This window comes from Athene cunicularia, assembly GCF_003259725.1.
Source record: "Athene cunicularia isolate RWA chromosome 18 unlocalized genomic scaffold, athCun1 chr18_part1, whole genome shotgun sequence".
Taxonomy (NCBI): Eukaryota; Metazoa; Chordata; class Aves; order Strigiformes; family Strigidae; genus Athene; species Athene cunicularia.
The window spans coordinates 6,548,720-6,567,998 of record NW_020799123.1 but is presented as its reverse complement, the minus strand read 5'-3'; the positions used below and the strand labels follow the sequence as shown (position 1 = coordinate 6,567,998).

The 19,279-nt window shown below is 54.2% G+C and overlaps 2 protein-coding genes across 5 annotated transcripts in view; one reads left to right on the top strand and one right to left on the bottom strand.

Moving 5' to 3' along the window:
- The first annotated feature begins 30 nt into the window (after positions 1-30).
- OTOP2 (otopetrin 2) overlaps positions 31-19,279 on the top strand; it is a 26,171-nt gene continuing 6,922 nt past the window's right edge. Inside the window, exon 1 of the mRNA XM_026861025.1 lies at positions 31-214. The gene's annotated coding sequence lies outside the window, so the exon portion shown is untranslated. The remainder of the gene's footprint in view (positions 215-19,279) is intronic.
- The window catches only part of USH1G (USH1 protein network component sans), a 17,976-nt gene continuing 5,719 nt past the window's right edge, over positions 7,023-19,279 (bottom strand). For 2 of the 4 annotated variants that reach the window (XM_026861028.1, XM_026861029.1), the window contains 4 exons: positions 18,937-19,032; positions 17,022-17,826; positions 8,164-9,405; positions 7,023-7,438 (listed from right to left, as the gene is read on the bottom strand). In XM_026861028.1, the coding sequence (XP_026716829.1) occupies positions 7,435-7,438; positions 8,164-9,405; positions 17,022-17,185 (1,410 nt within the window). In that variant the 5' untranslated portion in view covers positions 17,186-17,826; positions 18,937-19,032 and the 3' untranslated portion in view covers positions 7,023-7,434. The other 2 variants (XM_026861030.1, XM_026861031.1) reach the window with 2 other exon arrangements.

Below are 19,279 nucleotides of genomic sequence, written 5' to 3'. Positions count from 1 at the left end.
ACGCCAAGACACAGCATCGACCGAGCGGGGTCTCGCTCTCTCGCCCAACGCGTCCCCCAGCACCCCGACTCACCGGCAATGCGGCCCCGTCCCCGCTCCTCCTCCTCCTCCTCCTCCTCCTCGCCGTGCCCCTGAGGGGCAGCGGAGCCGCTCACCCCCTGCCGCAGCCCTAAACTCGCCCACGGCGCAGCCAGGAAGGTGGTGATGGAGCAAGGTCAGTGAAACAGGTTTCTCCTCCTGGGTTCCTCGAGCAGGCGTCCTTCCCCGTGCGGGCTGGGGAGCTGCAGACTTGTTGACAGCGGCTCTCGTTAGCTCGGTTATTGAGCGGGGCTGAGGGCTGGGCTCTCAGCTCTGGAGGTAGCAGCTCAGATGGGGTTATGGCCACTCTGTGCATCTCCCCATCCCTCCCCAGGTGGGCAGCTGTGCTGCTCAGCCTTCCCTGGCCTCGTGGGAGCCCCCTTCCCCGAGACACCAACGGGGCTGGGGTGACTGAAATAGTGGTGTTCCTGCAGAACCTCTGCTGTGCCGGGGACCCAGAGGTGTTTGGGGGTTGCAGCCCCAGCTGACCTCGGTGCTGTGGCCCACAGGTGCTGGCACATGAGCCAAGCAGCTGGTGCCAGGCTCACGAGTTTTTGTGGCTGTGGAGAAGGGCCAGGGGGTTTATCAGAGCTGAGGTAAAAGGCAGCATCCAGGCCAGGTGCCAGGATCCTCCCGCTGCTCCATTCAGGCCTTTCACCGTCGCGCTGGAGCTGCTGCGTGTTCCTCCGCACTGCCCTTGGCTGGTGGCACCACACACCAGGAATGGGGAAATGTGGAGGTCAGCCATCCCATCCCCGGGCACATTTCCAAAACACAGCCAGCGAGCCTGGGGGCAGTGTCCCAGTGGGGCACCTGTGGGCGAGGGTCCCCAATGCCAGAGCCAGGTTTTGCCTTGACATGGCCACGCCAGCTGAGCTCTGCTGCTTCCTAGCAGTGAGATAATAGGTCGGGAACAAAGGGATGTTGCAGCAGGCAGATCCATCCCTGGCGCCTCCCATGGGGGCAGAGCCCATCCTTGGGTGAGGGCAGCGTTGTGCTCAGCCCGCTGCCGGCAGTGCCCTGCTGCAACCTCCACCCAGGGATCAGCAGGCTGCACCTTCCCAGAGATGGGAAGTGAACCCCAAAGAAATCCATCCCCACCAGGGCTTAAATGCTTGCATAGGACTTAGCGCCTGGGTTTAGGTGGTTTCTGTGCTCAACCACCCCTTGCAGCCCTGCGCTTGCTCCTCCCAGTGCTGTCCCACAGGGAGTTGGGTGGTTCAGCCTTCGCCTGGGCATCTCCTCCGGTGACAGTGGCTCCTGGTCCCACCAGGACCTTCAGGGTTGGGTGGTTCTGCTGTCTTTGAAGAGTGCTGTTGAGTTGGAGCTCGGTGTCCTGCAGCAGGAAAATATAATTGTTATCAAAGTGTATCCTGAAAGGTTAATGCTCAGACAAAGATCAGGGACCGTGAGCAGTGGGAATGTTGTTCCTGTCCCTCTGGAAAAGTGGGAGGTGAGAGGTAGTGAAGAAAACCAGGATCACTGCCTGTTCTTGGAGCTGCCCCAGGGCCCAGTTTGGCATCATGGGGCTTGGCCACGAGTGGGGCTCCCCAGTGCCGCAGGGCAGGCGGTGCTGCGGGGGCAGCAGCACAATGACACATGCGCCCATGGGTGCTGGCTGACACCACGCCACTGGGGGTCACACCGCCCCCCAGCACCTTCCCCACCCACCTTCCTCCCACCGAAGTATCTGGGGCAGGATGTACAGGCCCTCCAGGGCAGCAATCCTGCGGTGCCAGTGTTCAGCCCAGCCGACCGCAAGGTCTCAGCTAGCAGTGCTGCCACGGAGCCGCTGTCGGAATTGTCCATAGGGTTTCCCACCCCTTTCCCACCTGCTGTCACCTCTGGGACCCACGTGCCCCCCTGCTGGTGGCACCCTGGTTCACACAGGGGATGCCCTGTTGCTGGGGGCTGCACAGGGCTGCTTGGTGCCCTCACCTCGTCAGTGTGGAGTGGCACAGAGTCAGCTCGTCACTGGGGTTAGAGTCAAGTCCTCCTAAACCACAGTTCCCCGCAGCTTTGGCATCCCCACAGCAGGACCATGCTGTGCCAGAGCTGGCCAGGAGCCCGGGTGTCAAGAGGTATCAGGGATGTCCAGCAGCTGAGGACAAAGATCAGGTGGTGCTTGTACTTGCAGCACACTTATCCTCAGCAGCACATTCAGTGCTCAGCAGGATGAATCCAGACCAATGCCACGTACCTGGCCGCAGCCACATCTTCACCCCAACTCATAGTCCCCAGCTACGGGACCTTAAAACCCTCCCTCTCTCTGTGCTGTTGGGGAAGGAGCTCAGGAGAAGACGTCTGCCTTTTCTGGCTCCACACAATACCATAGCTCCCCCTTAGCCCAAAACACACCCAACCTGAGCACTGAGGGACTCTGGGGGGGCCTCGCAGCAGGGGCAATTCCTTGCATGCTTCTGCAGGAACAGCTCCGTACCTCTGCTGAGGCTGGAAAAGGTTATTGCAGCCACAACCCCACAATTACAGAGCAAACCTGGGCTCTAGCCCTGCACTGAGCCCCGTGGGAGGTGCTGCCCTGCTCCTGTTGCTCATTCAGCGGCAGTCAAGGATTTTAGCTTAGCATGCAGGAGGGAGCATCTCCCTACCCTGTACCTCAAGCAAACAGCCTGCCTGCACCAGGCACCGCAGGGAGACCACCAAAGGCAGATGGGCCTGGGGCACCGGTGACACCCCACACCTTGCCCTACCCCAGCTGCCCCCCAGGGATGCTCAGTGCCATCTGCAGGTGCTCCTTCAGTCACCCCAGCTGGGAGCAAGCCGGGGTGATGGGTACTGGGGAGCTCACTTCGGCCCTGAGACACTTGGTGGCAGAATCCACGGCATCGCCTGCTATTTTGATAACAATTATGAATTGCACGAAGCAAATGTAGGAAATAATTAATCCTGTTAATACCTAAAGCCAGCATTAAAAGAAAATTACATTCCATTTCTTCTGCTTTCCTGGCCTGCTCAGCAGCTCTCTCAGGTGGACACATTGGGCCGTGTCCATGTTGTGCCTTTCGGGGTGGTTTGGTTTTGGGAACAGCCATGGAGGGACCCAAAAGCTGTTGCAAAGCCCCTGCGAGGTGCTGCATCCAACCCAGGCCATAACAACGCCACATCCAGCTGCACTCGGCTGCTGGGGGAGCAGTGGGGGGGTCATGGTGCAAGCTCATGGCAAAGCCGGGGTGTGCCACGGGTGCTCTGCATGGAGCCCCTTCCCACTCGCCTCCATTCCTGCCACCGCACGTTACTCAGATGCTTGGCCAGGAAGTGAATCCCCAGCGGGATGGGCAGGAAATACTTAAGCAAGTGGTGTGCAATGGTCTGCGCTGGCCTGGCAGGTCCTGGACCCCAGTGTCACCCTCTGGTGTGGGCACCATGGCCATCACCGGCTCCGGGTCAGGATGGAGGAGAGGAGCATCAGGCAGGGCTGAGGAGTAGGTGCTCCTGCCTGACAGAGTTGCCTCCCCGTGGTCCTCTGTACCTCTAGAACCTACCTGGTGTCCCACCAGCAATGTCGCTTCTCAGTTGCCATGCCAGCCCCATGTGGCATGGTGTCCCCAGTTCTGCTGGCAGCCTAGGGGACACAGCCATGTCCACCCCAGGCTAGCCACGGTACTGCCACTGCACACCCTCCGCCACCCCCATAAACCTCCCCTGCCTTCTCCCTCCTCCAGACCACAGTCTGGGAGCCCAGCCAGCTCCTAAGGATGGGGAAACAAAAGCACCTGAGTGACAGCAAGTGCCACCACATCCCCCTTGTAGCAGCTGCATGGGGATAAGGCCCAGGTCTTGAATCGGCATCACTTTTGTGAGCAATGCTCCTTCAGTCGAGGAGTCAGGGCTGTCTGGTTCAAGGATGGGGTGTCTATGGCACTGTCACGGCCCCTTGGCCTCACTCTGCTCCACACACACCACCTCCTGCACCACTGGGGACTGGGAAATACATGTCTAAGCTAAAGCCAGGGGACTGGTTTTGCTGGGAAGCCCAATTTAACATGGGCACAGGGTGGTTTGGCGTTCATGGCTTGGGGCGTTGAGGGACAATCATCCCCAGGCTCGCAGGTTCCCTGCTGGGAGATGCTGCCACCCACTGCCACAGCTCCCGCAGGACCTGTGCTGTGTCCGACTGCCCAGGCGCCGCGGGCAGGTCCTGCCACGGGCAGGTCCGAAGGCTGGTGTTTGCTCACTGGCAGCACCAGCTCGGGGAAACCTGCTGCCTGGCTTGGTTTCTGTTTGGGAGGGTATTTAAGGGTGTTCTCCAGGGTGTGCCAGCCCTGGCCTCCACCCTGCTTTCATAAGCGCCCTCCCCGAAAGGAGTTTGTTGTTCTCAGCTGTGGAGCAGATACGATTAGCACCAGCGAGGTTCCCCCACAAAGGCCGGGCTGCTGACGGGCAGAGCAACAATGGGCCCTGTCTGTGAGGACCTGGGGACAGCCACATCCCCTCCCTGTACCCAGGGCAAGAGGAGCCTGGTTCCATCACGAGCCTGGTGGGATGCAGGAACCCAGCCAGCTGGGGGAGAGTTGGAAACTAGGAGATGTCTCCTGGGCTGAGGGGTTCAAACACCCTGTCCTGCAAGGGCTGCATCCCTATGCTTCTTGGGAGACAACGTGGTTGGAAACTGCAGACTAAACCCAAAGCCAAGTAACATGCACAAGCCCAGAGAGCAGGTGCTTGCTCTGGGGCTGTCAGTGCCTCTGAGAGCCACCCCCATGCCCACAGACCGTCTTCCTCACCCCACCTGGGGCAGCTGTGGGCCTGAGCCCGTTTCTTGGGCTCTGCCACGCTGCACTGGTGCTGTTTTGGTCTCTCCCTGCGGCTGTGGAGGTGATCACGTTGGTCTTGAGGCTCATCAATCTTGAGTGGCATTTCTGGACTCGGTTTTAGCTGTGTGGGGATGTGTCCCATGGCACTTGGGTACCATCACATCCCCAAACCACTGGCGCTCTGGAGGAAAGACAAGCTGGGAGAAGGGATCTCTGTCAGCATCAGCCCAACATCAGCAACTGCTTGGGTGCTCCTAAGCAAAAAGGCAAAGTTAGAGAGTGTGCAAACCCCAGCTGCCTGGCAGCCCCCAAATACCTGCTGCATCCCAGTACCTGGCCTGTGAAAGGCTCCAGCAGGTGCCAAGGCAATAGATCCACTTCTCCCTGTCATCCACTGGGATAAACTGGTCCCCACTGCACCAGAGTGGCAGTGATGTGAGCCAGGGGAAAATTTTCCCCTCCTGTGTCCAGCACAAACCCAAAAGCACGATTCATTGCTCAGGGAATTGGAGCTGGTTTGTGGCAGGCAGCTGGCACTCCGCTGGTTATCCAGAGCCAGGGCAGAGGGCTTGGGTGAAGTCACACACATGCATGAGGAAGGGGGTGAATTTAGCCACTGTAACCTCACCTGAACGTTGGCCTTAGGTTACAGGTCCTGCTTGCAGCAGGACTTGGTGGCCATCCCTCTGCTGGCCCGCATCCCTGCTGCCTCGCAGCCCCAGTGGGTCCCATCCTGCTCTCCCAGACCCAGTCCCGGCAGAGGGAGCTGTGACATTAGCACGCCGAGCCACTGCTCTCCCTGCAGGGATAGTAGCCCTGGCCTTTGGAGAGGGACCAAAGCAAACAGTGCTGGGGCCCTGGCACCATGCAGCCTTCACAAAGGACTCACTGACTCAGCACATCTGATCGCTCACCCTTTTGCCTAGAAATCAAGCCAAGAGTTATGCAGAACTTGTTATTTCAAATATAAAAGCACTTCTAGCTCTAAAATATCATGTAGAAAAACTCAGTTTGTATCCATAAAGAAAGATCTTGGACCTTCAGCGCAGTGGTGGTGTTTAGCTGATGCCAGAGCATCTCTGTGTGCAGTGGCACAAGGCTGGGACCCCACAGCTCTCCTGGTGGGGCTTCAGCCACTTGGGGGGCAGTAGGACAGAGAGCCACCTTGCAAAGTGTATTTCTTGCTCGCAAAGAGGTTTTTTCCTCTCCTACACACACACACACACACCCAGGGGATACACAGGCAGAGAGCAGCAAAGCTTCTCACCAAACAAATCCCCATCCTCCAAACAGCAAACCCACAACCTCCCCAGCCCCGAAGGGCGAGCATAGTCCAGATCCCAGCCAGAGCCAGGGTGAGCACTGCCAGGAGTCACTGTGCTCAGGTCATTCCTCATCATGTGCATCCTTGAGATAAGGCTCGATAAGCGGTACCAGTAACAACGTGCGGCATTTCTCTGATCTGGTAGTTTGCATCACAGTCTGAAGAGGCACATTGCCAGCACCCCATGGCAAGGGGCTGTTGACTCTCTCCCATTAGGATATGTCACTGCCCAGGTGCCCATCCTGCTGCTGCACCCCAGAAACCCTCCTGCCACCCAGGAACCATCCATGTATGTAAAATGGTGCAGTGGGGCTGGGAGCTGAAAAAAGAGTGCAATGGTCAGCAAAAGATGTGATGGGTCCGTGCAGAACACCTAACACTACGGTTCAGAGTTGTGTTTTGAGCATTGATGCACCAGGAATACTTGGAAGAGGGTCTGGGCTGCAGCCCTGAAAAGCTCATGGAGACAAAAGTCAGGGTCCTTCGCACACAAACTGCTGATGCAGCTCAAGTGCCCTGGAGAGATGGGACAGAAACCTTGCCTCCATGGGACAGCCATTTGACCACTGGAAGGCAACTATCGACATGTTCAAACCACCGTACTTATTTCAGATCGTTGCCCTCAAGACAGCACAGACTGGACTCACAGACACGCTAAGCACCTGCAGGCTAAAGTCAGGGCTGACATGTCTCAAGCTGAACAGCCCCAAGCTACAGTAACCAAAACTCCCTTCTGAAAACACAGCAGCAAACAACACAACCGAGAACAAGGAGCAAGGCCAGGACTCCCCATCCTTCTGCTCGACCAGCTCAAACCACAAATCAACCACTTGCTCAAGCAAGAATGGATTGTAACGATTTATTCTGGGTCCCTTTGAAAATACCATCATGCATCACCTTCCATTCATGGCTTCGTGTGGTCTCTCAGCCTCTGACAGCACAGTGTCCTAGCCAGCTGTGCAGCACACCTCTTCCTCCAGTGAGCAGGCAACCATCATCCCTTCGAGGTTGGCAGGTTGGAGCTGCCTGGTCCGATCTCAGCAGTCGTCCCTCCACACCAGGTACCGCCTGGGAGCATCGCGCAGACAGGGAGCAGAGTGAGGGAACAGGAGGGCAGCCCAGAGGGACTGGTGGGGATGGCTGTAGCTTTCAGCTGCCCCAGGAAGGGAGTCTCTGGCTTGTGTTTTCTGGCAACTTAGAACTGGGTTTGTTTCTTGATCATTAAAAAAAATAAAATAAAATAAAATGATGATGCTGCTATCTGCAAAGGGAAAGAGAAAAATCTGTCAGCACCTTCAGGATCCAAGACTGAGCTGTACTGAAAGCCTGAAAAAGCAGCAAGAAGCACACAGATATTCAGAGGCTGGGAAGCACAAACAACACAGTGGATTGGGGTGTCAGTGGACGTGACAGTGGGGAGACCCACACCAGTGCTTTCCCTTCACCTCTACAGCAGTCACATGATCCTTTGAACCAAACCAACCTGGAAACGCCATAAAATGGCAACAACTCCAACCCAGATATGCAATCTCCAAAGGTCTGAGTAAGATCTCAAGCATTTGGGGAAGGATTCCCAATGCCACTGGGCACTGCCGTCAGCCTGCTCCCACCAGGAATTGTGGTTTATTTCTTAATGCCTTCAAAAGGTGAAGAGTCAAGACAAGCCTGAGCATGGTTGAAAATCTCAGCTACAGGGACTCAGAAGAATCAGACCACAGAGCAGTCTGCATTCATATAGGTTATGAAACAAAACAAGGGCTTCGTGTCCTGCCCAGCCACATCAGAGCTGTTGAGTAATGAACTAACACTATTGCCACCTCTCCGAACTCTCATCGTTTCCACACGAGCAGGAATTTGCCCACACACAGGAGACTGAAGTTACCTGGACTCCTACTCTTCCAAGTGGATTGAAAACAAGATCTTACATTATCCACATCTCCACCTGCTGAAGGGTTTAATCGCTCAGAGGCCCCATCTCCTACTTACAGTTCAGTGTCTACAATGACATCTGGCTTCTCCAGAGTCTGTCGTCTCCTCTGGATGGCATCCACAATCTTTTTCCTGGGGCCCAATGGAATATTGATGCTCTTCAGGTCATTGTCTGAACATAGCATGAGGGCCTCCAAGTCAATCTTTTCCTTCTTCAAGATGGAGATAAACTCAAACATGTGCAGGGAAGCCAGAAAAGTCTCCAAGGGGCTGGTCTCTGGTTCATCATCATCATCTAAGCCCAGCTCCACCTCATCCCAGGGTAGCTCCTCCGCGTTCCTCTCCTGCAGGCTGTTGGCACTGCCAATGCTATCGTTGAGACTTGGCGAGCGCTGCAGGCGGCTCCGCAGTTTGACACCCATCCCGTCTGCGCTGTCTTCACCCATCCCACCAGCGTCCTCCCGGCCGATCCCAAAAAGCCCGCTGCTGACATAGTTGCGCCGGAACACCATGGTGCCCAGCCCGGGGCGGTTGAACAAGGAGTCGTGGCCAGAGTCGGTACTGACTTCCGAGTGGGCTGAGTCCATGTGCAAACCCGGGTCACTTATGGCACGGGAGACAGTGTCTTCATCTGTGAGGAACATGTCTCTGATATTACGCCGAGTCCACTCCTTAGGGCTGGCATATGTGCCCTGCTTCACAAACATGACATCATTCCCCAGCTGCAGACCAGACAGAGACCGCACGCTTTTCCTCCCATCCTCGTAGATCTTGAACGTCCCATCCACCTGCTTCTTCTTCTCTAGCTTCTTTTGTATTTTCGTCTTTCCCTTGGCTGTGCCATGGATGGTGGCTTGTGAGTATGGCAGGGAAGTCACCATAGACATGTGTTGGAACTTCTTGCTTAAGGTGCTACTCGAATAGCTGGAGAAGCTCATGGTATCCGAATTATCCGACATCTCCTTTCTGTACCGCTTCTCCATCCTTTCATGGTGCTTCTTCTGCAGCTTCACGCAGTCCTTAATCCTCCGCTCTGCATCCCGAAAGGCCTTGTCCTTCAGTTTGCTCACCAGCTTGGGGTTAAGGCTGCTCTGCTTGGCAGCAATAGAGTCCAGGTATCGCACACACTCCATGTGCCCCTTCATGGCTGCCATGTCCAGCGGGGTGTGGTAGTCATTGTCTAGGCACCAGATGTTGGCCCCAAAAGAGATGAGGAAGGAAAGGCAGTTCAGGTGGCCGTTGGCTGCTGCCAGGTGGAGAGGGGTGTTCCCCCAGATGTCACATTTGTCTGGATCGCCCCTAGACAGCAAGAAAATCAACCAGTTAGCATGCAGGCATGCCTGACAGACTCTTCTCAGATATTCCCAGCTGTGCAGGGCAAAATCAGCTCCACGAACTGTTGCCTCCTCAAAATATGAAGCTACACAGCTCTGGCCCCCGCAGCTTAATTTTAAGCAGGTCTTCTGGAAGGGTGCACTGCTGACATGGAATCACATGCCTGACATGCAAGTCTGTGGTAGTTCCCATGACTTGAATTTAGCTCTTAGGAGACATATGTTCCTGCACCAAATCAGCTTTTGGAGGGAGGCAAACCAAATTCTGAATAGTCTAGAACTGAGATATGGGGCTGATTCCAACTCAAACCTTGTGCTTGTTATAAAATTCCAAATCTCAAACATCTCATTAAATTCTAGTCAGATTCTACCTTCAAATCTTGACTTTATTCAGATTCTGCAGTGAGGCATCTCAAAATCCCTCTCTATACAGCACATCCTGTGTGGGACACCAAGGGGTCCCACCATGATGGTAGCACCACCATGAAAGAGCCATCCTCAGCAATGGTTCTGGAACCCACCAGCTGTTGCACCTTCCCACCCTCCCATTCACTGGTGACTGGGGAAATCTGGGGCACAAGAGGGCACGTTGCCAGTAGAGAATAAGAGCAAAGTTGCTAGCCTTGGCCTTGGGTTTGGGGTTTTGTGGGGTTTTTTGCTGTACTATGTAGTACTTTGTCTCGACTGCATGTCTTGAAGCACATTGGTATTAGCACATCCTGAGAATCCAGTTTCAGAGAAAGTGGAGATTAGGTTTCTGCACTCCTCAAGAGCTGGACACTCGACTAATGCCATTAGCATCTCTTCTCACACCGTGCTGGCCCCTGCCCCAGCAAGCTGCTGATGGCGCATAACTGCTTGCCCACATCTCCAGCCTCCTGTGAGAGAACAGACACAAACTTAGGATTCAAGGGAAGTCTGTCCTGACGCTGCTCTGAATTTGTGACCTGCTGAAACAAGAGATAGTTCACACCCCTGCTGGCACCAGCCTTCGCCTGAGCGCGTGCGCTAATGATATGCAGCCAGCAGCAGTATCTGTCAACAAGACGCTCTCCCTTTGTGCACATGGATAAGGCAAAGCCTTTTATTAAGGCTGTGCCGCTCCGCCACCCTCAGGAGCAACTCCCCGTGGGCAGCAGGGCCCTGGCTCCTTCCCATTTCCTCACCACCCTTTCAATGAGCTCTAGAGGAACCGAGCACTGCCCCTCCACCACGAAGATCTCAGCCCCAGTGACACCAGGAGTCTGGAAGGTAAATGCACACCTGAGACCCTCAGCCTGTGTTACTTTACTCCGTGCTGCTTTAGGACCTGTGTTGAGCTGGGAGCAGCAAGCCCAGAACCCTCTCCCAAACCCCACATGCTCTGTGCTACGGCTCGTCTCACTTGAAGGAGTCTGAAAACTACCTCAGAGAAAGAGCACGGAGATCACGGAAGCTGAGGGACTTCTTTCCCCTGCTGCTTTGCATCTGCACCACTAGCACCCATGCACAAGACCCAGTAACAGCCTCGTCCAGCACATTCCCCCTCCCATACTGCAGGCAGGCCCATCGCTGCCCGCTCCGGACACCGATGTTCAGGGAACAGCGGGGCCAGAGCAGAGCAACCCAGCTGGTGTCAGGACTTGTTTGCAATCTTCAGGCTTTGCCAACATCTCAGCTATGTAATACTGAAGGGAAATGATTCTGCAAAAGACAGAAGCAATAAAAACAGTGTCCAGAGATTAAGCTGGAGAATATTTAGACACAGAGTGTGAGCTTTCTGGCTGTATTTCCTGACACCTGCTATGAGGTGTGCTCAGCTTTCCCCTTGTGGGATCATCAGCAGTAGCTCCACATGCACGTATTTTCATAAAATTTTAGAAACTTCATAAGTACAACTTTGAGCCAGCTGGAAAATTCAGCAGGTTAGTCAAAAGGTTCAAAACTGTGTAAGGGCCAAAGCGACCCACAAACCCTGCAGGACTTCTGTATCCAGAACCTTTGACATCTCTCATAGAAGCAGAAGGAGGCCTCAAAGATCCTAGGGAGAAGGGCATGAGATCACAGGGTTGAGGAGGTGTGAAGCCAGTAGAAGGAGAGGAGGAAGCTGCCAGTACTGCGGCAATGCGGAGTTTCCAGGAGCGGTATCTCCCCAGCCCTCGCCTCTACCCTCATAGTGACATGTCCAGGCTGGGAAATTCATGGGGAGGATAAATATTTGATGAATTGCAAGAGAGCAGTAAATTATTGATGGAGCTAGATTAAAGAGCCAGTGAAACTGGAACTGCTGGTGCTGTCGGTGGGACTCCAGCGCGTGGAGGGTTGTTCGTTTGTTTACATGTGCTCTGAATGGGCACATGTGTGCCTGACATGTGCGGGCAGATGAGACAGGGCACCATGAGGGCCCCAACACATATATGGACTCAAAATATGGACAGTGACTTAGCAGAGGACTCACTAGAAATGATCTTGCTCCCCAAGCCAAGTGTATGGATGCTCGAGCCATAAAGTACCTCCCAGAGCCCATTCTCCTGTCTGTCTGGTTGAGGTGGCAAAGAGCGAAGCCAGGGAGGTCTCAGTGGATTCATATTTAAAGGTCTACTTTCCTCGTACTTTTTACTACCTCAGAGAGTGAGTGAGGGGAAAGAGCATCAAAACCAGCTTTCCCCCGACATTGCCACTGTCTAGAAACAAGAGTATTAGAGCAAAATTAGATATCCAGGCCCCTTTGCCCTATAAATGCCGCAGGCGCTAAAAATGCATCAGAAGGAAAGAAGAACAGCGACTTGCAAAGTAGAGGAGTTTGATCTGGCACAGATAATAAACATGAGGCCCTCCCTCTGGCAGGTGTCTGTCCCAGCAAAACTTCACCTCCAGGGCGCTGCACACGAGGAGATGCTGACTGCAGGGTCCACTAAGTGGGAACGTATTTTAATAACAGGTGTGAAGTGCAGCACTTCTCAACTTCAAAGCATTTTCGAGTGCTGAGTCAACTCTTGTAATAATCATTATTAAAAACGCTGTTAATTGAGCCCCTTAGGTGGACGTGTGCATCTCCTGAGTCACTGCATTTGCACCATGACTGGCACACTCACTCCCTTCCTGCTGGTTTTTCCCCTCCACTTCTCCCATAGGATCCCAATTAGTCGGGGAATCCAGCGGCACTTACATAAGTCCTTCCCTGGCTGCACGTGTGAAGTTCCTCTGATAGCAATGGGCTGGCTCACCCCCTGGCTCATGGGTGTGCGTGAAGAATCAGGCCCTCAGACCAGGAGCCAGCTGTATGCAGAGTGTCACTGGCTCCCATAAAACATTTTTGGATATAGAAAAAGGAAAAAAAAACATTTATGGCTTGAGGGAAAAAAGCCCACCAGCTTCAGCGTAGCCAGTCAGGGCAAGGACCCAAGCAAAGCCTAGAAATGAGCAGAAAAGATGAGGGTTTGGACCCGGAGTAGACCCTTGGGTCCTGTATCCCAAGCTTTATCCAGGTGGTGGTAGGTCAAGGATTCAACTTTTCTCCGAGTTCAGATGCCCAAAAATCCAGCACCGATGCTGTAGGTGAGGTTCATCTCAGGGCTCTCTGCCTCTTGTAGCAGCAAAAGCTGGGCTAGCAGTTGGCGTTACTGGGGTTCATTAAGGCTGGCTGTGCTGCGGCAGTGCCTAGGGGCACGTCTCCCGCTCAGCACTCCACCATGCCCAGACCTCACGCTGACTCCCAGCAGCCAGCTCAGGCGCCAGAAGCAACGAAGCTTTGACAGCGCTCCACCCTGCTCCTTCACCTTCCCAGCAGGTCACCACCCCGGGAAAGATCCCCACCAACACGGCCACGCTGTTCCTGGCACCCACGTGGCCGCCAGCCCTGTGGTGTGCAGAGGATGCACATCACCTTCACGTGCCTTGCTGCAACCTCCACTGCAACCCTGACCCAGCCAAGGTGACGTGACTCCTTGAGTGGCCGGGCTGATGTCAGGAGACATCTCATCCCCTCTAACCCACTGCTGAGCCACTCGCACCCATCAGTCATTAACACCCAAAGCATCTGTGATCCCCATTTTTTGTAAGAAGGGAAACTGAGGCACATCTCTGCAAAGAAACGCCAGGTGACAAAGCTGACTGCAGACCTGTCTAGCAGAAAGACACATCCTCACCTCTCCTGTCATCCACTCCAAGGCAAGAAAGTCCTGGCTATTTCCAGACAAGGCTCCCAGATCTACAGTTAACTGGAGCTGGACTGATGCCCACCACTGCCACAGCAGTTCATAGCAAACCATGCTGAAGAATTACTGCCTCTGAAAAGCTGCAATACTAAATGCCAGTTAGCCTGCCTTTTCCCAGCCATCATGATAATTGAGTTTGCTTCCCTCACTGGAGTCCAGTCAGGAGGAATAAAAAGGCTTTTTGTGTTGCAAACCAGAAGGATGAGCCACTGCTGATCCCTCCGACTCAGACTCTCTCTCCATCCCCATGCAAAGGTGGCACAGAAGCACAGACACATCACTAGCTGTTACAGACAGAGCAGTGTCTGCTTCGTTACCCCTTCTGTGTGGGTTGAGATGATGAACTTTCCTCAAGGATCCACCAACAGATTTATTGTACTTTCTTTCCCCCTCCCCATTTCAGCCCTACACCACAATCTGCTGAACATACAGGCATATGAATGAGGCTCCTTCACTGATGCCAGAGCCTAGATAATCCTGAGTGTCCATTAGCTTGGCCTGCAGTGGGGCACGACAATCAGTCACGGTTTTTGCCCCCAGCAGCCCCTCTCCCACAGCTCTGCTCTCTCAGGGAGCCTCTGGCCAGCCTCACTAGGACATTTTGGAACAGGCCCCAGCACTTAATCTCCGAACTTGTCTGGGAACCAGTATCACTGCCCAGCACCAGCAAGGAGAATTTGGTGTTTCTTGCTGCCCCAAGACACCCCCATCACCTTCTGTGCCTTGGCATCCCCCTGAAAAGCAGTTGGAAGCTGACCAGCCCCTTCAGACACTGACACTGCCTCCCAGCCCATCCCTGCACAGAGCCAGCCCAGCCCCAAAGCCTCCGCTCCCCCAGGCACTACCCCATGCTGCGAACCCACACTCTCCTCTCTCGCAGGGCGCTGCGTGCTGAAGGAGGAATATTTTGACAGCAGAAGCCAGAGAAGCCCTGACATTTTAGGATACTCAGGGGTCCTCCCTCTTGCCTCACAATTGTTATACCGCAGGTGTAATAGCAACATATCCAACACAGAGTTAAGTTTCTACTCTGAACAAGACTTAAATACCGTTGCACATTGTCCTAAGTATTAGCAGAAAGTTACAGGGTCTGCCCACGGGCTCTCCTGGGTCCTGCATGATTGCCCCTCTCTGGCACCCCCATCCCCAGGCTGGGGCTTTCCTGCCTCTTGCAGACCCAAAGCCAGCTCCAGGGAGCAGAGGGTGTCTGCCTCTGCACCGAGCTGAGCGGCAGCACGAGGAGGCTTCACGGATCTCTGCCTGGGCCTGGGCGAGGATCTGACACATGGAGATGAATGCATGGATGAAAACGCATCCTGCAGCCCCACAGACGTACACTTTGCTCCACCATCCATCACGTAAAGGGCACTGGGCTTTTGCCAGGCTATTTTCCCTGTCAGGAACAAATGTATATTAGGCTGTTAATTAAACAGCAGCCAAGCTGCACTCGGACATGATTGAGCCCACAAGGGCCTTTTAATCTGATGTGAATTTATAAAAGGGGCCCCTCCATGGCTAAGCAGTCCTTGGGCTTTGTGGGGAGGCAGAAACTGCTGGCTTGGACGTGTAGGTTGGTAGGGCAGGCAGTGGTCCTGCAGGGTGTCCTGTGATCAAGGCAGGCAATATAAGGAGATATAATGATATAAAGAGATGTAAAGCCTTTGTGCTTTCTGGAAAGGCATTCATCCATGGTGTGGGCCTTTCAGACTGACTTTTTGGCCATCAAATAGTCTTTGGAACCATTTCTAGCTCTGGGGTCCCCAGAGCTCCTGCCCTTGTCTCTTTGGCCCTGGGTGGTGATTCCTCTCCCAGCAGGAGCTCAGAGCAGGTTTCTGCTGGGCACAGTCCCTCCTGGGAGGTACATAGTCAGTCACGCAGCCCCCACCCAGGGAATCATCACGGGGCTCTCGGCCCAGGAGTATCTCAGGATGCACCATCCAGAGCAGTATCTTGCCCTCTCCCCTCTGGACTCTGAAATCATCTCCTGACCACACTCCTATTGCATCAGGTACTCAAGCACTTCTCAGAGTGACTCTGTACACAGCCTTTCTGACCTCAGGATCTGAAAATTAAATGCTTTACAATGGAAGGACAGCAACGTGTGTGGGAGATCTGCCTGTAAGTACAGCTGGCCGGGGCCAAGGGAACCAGCTGAAGGTTTTGTACAAGCAGACCAGAGTATCAAGAGATGGGAAAGCCCAGGAGCAGGCACAGTCGAGATTCAGCTATCAGGTACAAGAGCTACAAATGCAGCCCAGGCTGGGCACAGCAAATCCCTGCTTGGGAGCTGATGGCCCCACCGAGCCCTGACCCAACATGGAGAAGCAAAGCCGTTTCAACAAGGCATGATGTCCATCCAGGCTGCTGGCCTCAGCACTATTCCTCAATATTAGAAAGAAACAAATCAAAAGCAGCACTGAAACCAACCTCTCAAGACAAGGCAGAGGCCACCCCACCTTGGATGCCTTTAGATGCCTTTAGCTCAGAAAAGCTACCAAAGCAGAAGGAACCACTGGCACGTTCTCCCTTGGGAGGTTGGTACGAACAAGAGAGCTAGTACTGCTCAAGAAAGAACTAGGCATGGCTGATCTTGCCTTAGCACAGACCTTCTTGTGCGGTTCCCCCAACACCAAAATGTAAACGCCCCCAGTCTGACAAGTCCCCTCAGTTCCACTCCCTTCTCTCCACCACATCCACGTTTACAGAGCCTGAGACCCTCAGATTTGGCAGTCTGGGTGAGGTACTGAGACACACATCAGCATCAAGCAGCTCCCGTGGGGGAGACTGAGCTTAAAGAAATCTGCTCTTGGGGAACCTGTTTCTGAATACTCTGGGCTGCAGGTGCATGACAGGCTGCCCAGGGGTCACATACTGAGACCTCGCTTTGGGTACAACAGACAAGTGTCACCTACTTCCAGCTGGCACTGCATACATCTCTCTGTGAGCATTTCTTGGGAGAGAAGGAGCAGTTATTCCCTCTGCTCCCTCATTTAAAAAGGCTTTGTTTTCATGGCAGCAACACAAGGGGCTTTGCACTTCAGCTCTGCCTGTCTTTACAGGACCTGACACAGGACTCAAAGCACTTGCAGGGGGGACCCAGCCCCACCTGGGGAGCTGCAGGCAGGGTTTGGGGCAGGCGTGGTTATAGGCTCAGAGGAGCTGCGAAAACACAGAGCAGTTGTCAGGAGTGTTGGATTAGACTCAAAAGCACCACAAGGAGAGAAAAACAACAGAAGGGAGTACAAGAACAGGGGTGTTATAGAGAGAAGCCATCGTTTTGTGGGGCACATGCACCCACACTGACCTGCAAGCAGGGAGGGGGGAGAGACGGGGTCCCAACTACTCTGTCCCCCAGGACCAGCACCGTGCATTCGCCCACGCTCACCCTCTGCTGACAATGAGGCGCAGGGCGTCCAGGTTGCCGTGGTAGGCGGCCCATAGGGTCGGGGTCATGCCATCCTCGTCCGGAGAGTTCAAGTCCTTCTTGGTGGCTTCCTTCAGGAGGTCCAGGTAGCCGTCCCGGGCTGCTCGGTGGTACTGGTCATTCATGGTGCGGAGCAGTCCCTGGGCGAGCTCATGGGTGCCCAGGGGGGCTCAGAGGATGGGCATGGACGTGGGGAAGGGGGAGCTGCCAGGAGGGCCCAGCTCGCCTGGCTCAGCGCCGCCGTACCAGGACACCTGAGAAGTCCTGGCCGGGGAGGCAGGAGCTCCTCCAAGCCCAGCCAGCCAGGCTCTCCAGCGCTTCCCCTGGGTCCTAAGCATCCTCCGGCCCTGACGGCTCTGCATGACAAACCGTTCATGCACCACTCCACCGCACATTAAAAGCTCCCACTAAGCCGCATCACTGTGTCAGGCTCACAGGGTCGTGCAGTGACAAGTCGCCAGGTCTATGTGTCCCCTAAGAGGAGCAGCCTGCCAGAAAGGCTCATGGGCCGTATCCTGCCCCATACTCCTGCATGCCCCTCGCTGTAGCTACCCCATCTCGAGTGAGGGGCAGCAGCAGCCACAGGAGGAAGCACAAGCTGATGGGGCATGAGCCCCCCACTGCCTCCACTCGCAGCCCTGTCAGAGCAGGGCAGCAGGTGGGACCTGGTGGGGTGCTCCTGCTCTGTGCAGAGATGGCCGAGAGCAGCTTTGTGACTGCCTCTGGTTTCGAAGCAACACCGGGGGTGTTCACAGATCAGTTTTTCCTGGTAAAAAAACAAAAATAAAAAAGATATATAGATATATACATGTGAGTATATATGCATATATAGATATACATATGTATATATACATGTACACACATGTATACATATATAGAGGGAGATATATATATCACTATATATATATATATATATATATATATATATATCCCTAGGAAGACAATAGCAGACCCAGTCACCATCCCTGCCCCCCAGCTACCCTGCCTGTACCCACAGGACTCTATTTTTCAGGGACCTGCACAACAAACTGCACAACAGGAATCCACGTCAACCTAAGTAACTCATACAGGCTGGAAAAATTCCTTTTCTCACTCCCTCTCCCTCTTTGGAGACCAAAAAAAAAAAAAACCCAAACCAAACCCACTCCTGTCTGTAGCTCAGTACTATGAGGTGCTCAAGGGGCAGTGTCTGGCCTCCACCGTGCCTTTTATGCTGACACAGAATTTCTGGCTGGGGTGAGCCCTGCAGGGAGCTGGACGGCCCCAGGCAATGCCTCCAGTGCAGGATTCCCGGGCCCCGGGCACCCTCTGCTGTCAAGGAGAGAAAGAGCCAAGCCTGGATGATGACAAAGTACTCAGGTTTTACAGCACATTGCGCCCAACGGTGAATCGTATCCCCTAGGACACGCTGTCACAGAGGAATTTCCTTCTCGTCCTTGTGCATTTTGCCTACCATGTCCTGGCTCTGGGGATGGAAATCTCCAGGGCTGGACCCTGCCCATCTGCCACAATGGCCCTGGGGCAGCACACGGGGACTGAAGAGGGTGAAGGCAGAACCAGAAGATGGGTGAGAACAGGGAAAAAAAAAGTGCAAAACTGGAGAAAGACTGAAAAACAGCAGAAGAGAGGGTTAGAAGGTAATGAGCAGAAAGGAAAACCAGAGAGAAATACAGCTTATTTCTGTAAGCAAAAAAAATGCCCCAAGACAGCAGGGTGGCCCTAAAGCAGTCCCTGGTACACCCACACAAGCTGCAGTGATTAACCCCTGGGTGACCAACATGAAGTCACGGTCCCGGCTGCCCGGGGACACCTGTAAGTGCACCAGAGAGGATCTGCTCCCCGCACGGTTCGCTCACATCGGCAGATTCACACTCACCAGCTCAGCCTCCTCGGGCGAGTCCTCATGGGATGTAGTAGACATCGAGGTATTTGCCACTGTAATCCTTCCAGGTGAAAAGCAGCATAGTAATGTCTGCAATTCATTACTGAGGTTATTTAATGATTCTTGTATTATTACTAATTAAGCTCATTACGCTGTATGGTGGCTCCCAGGGGGGGGACAGGGAGCATTGCCCAAGGCAGTAAACGCTCTTTCCCCTGTTGCTGGTTGTTAAGGACAAAAGAGGGAGGATAAATCAGTGCATTTAGTCCAGGAGGACTCTGAACCTCTGGCCTCGGCAAGCCATCACCATTATCAGCTCAGATTCATGGCACGGGGC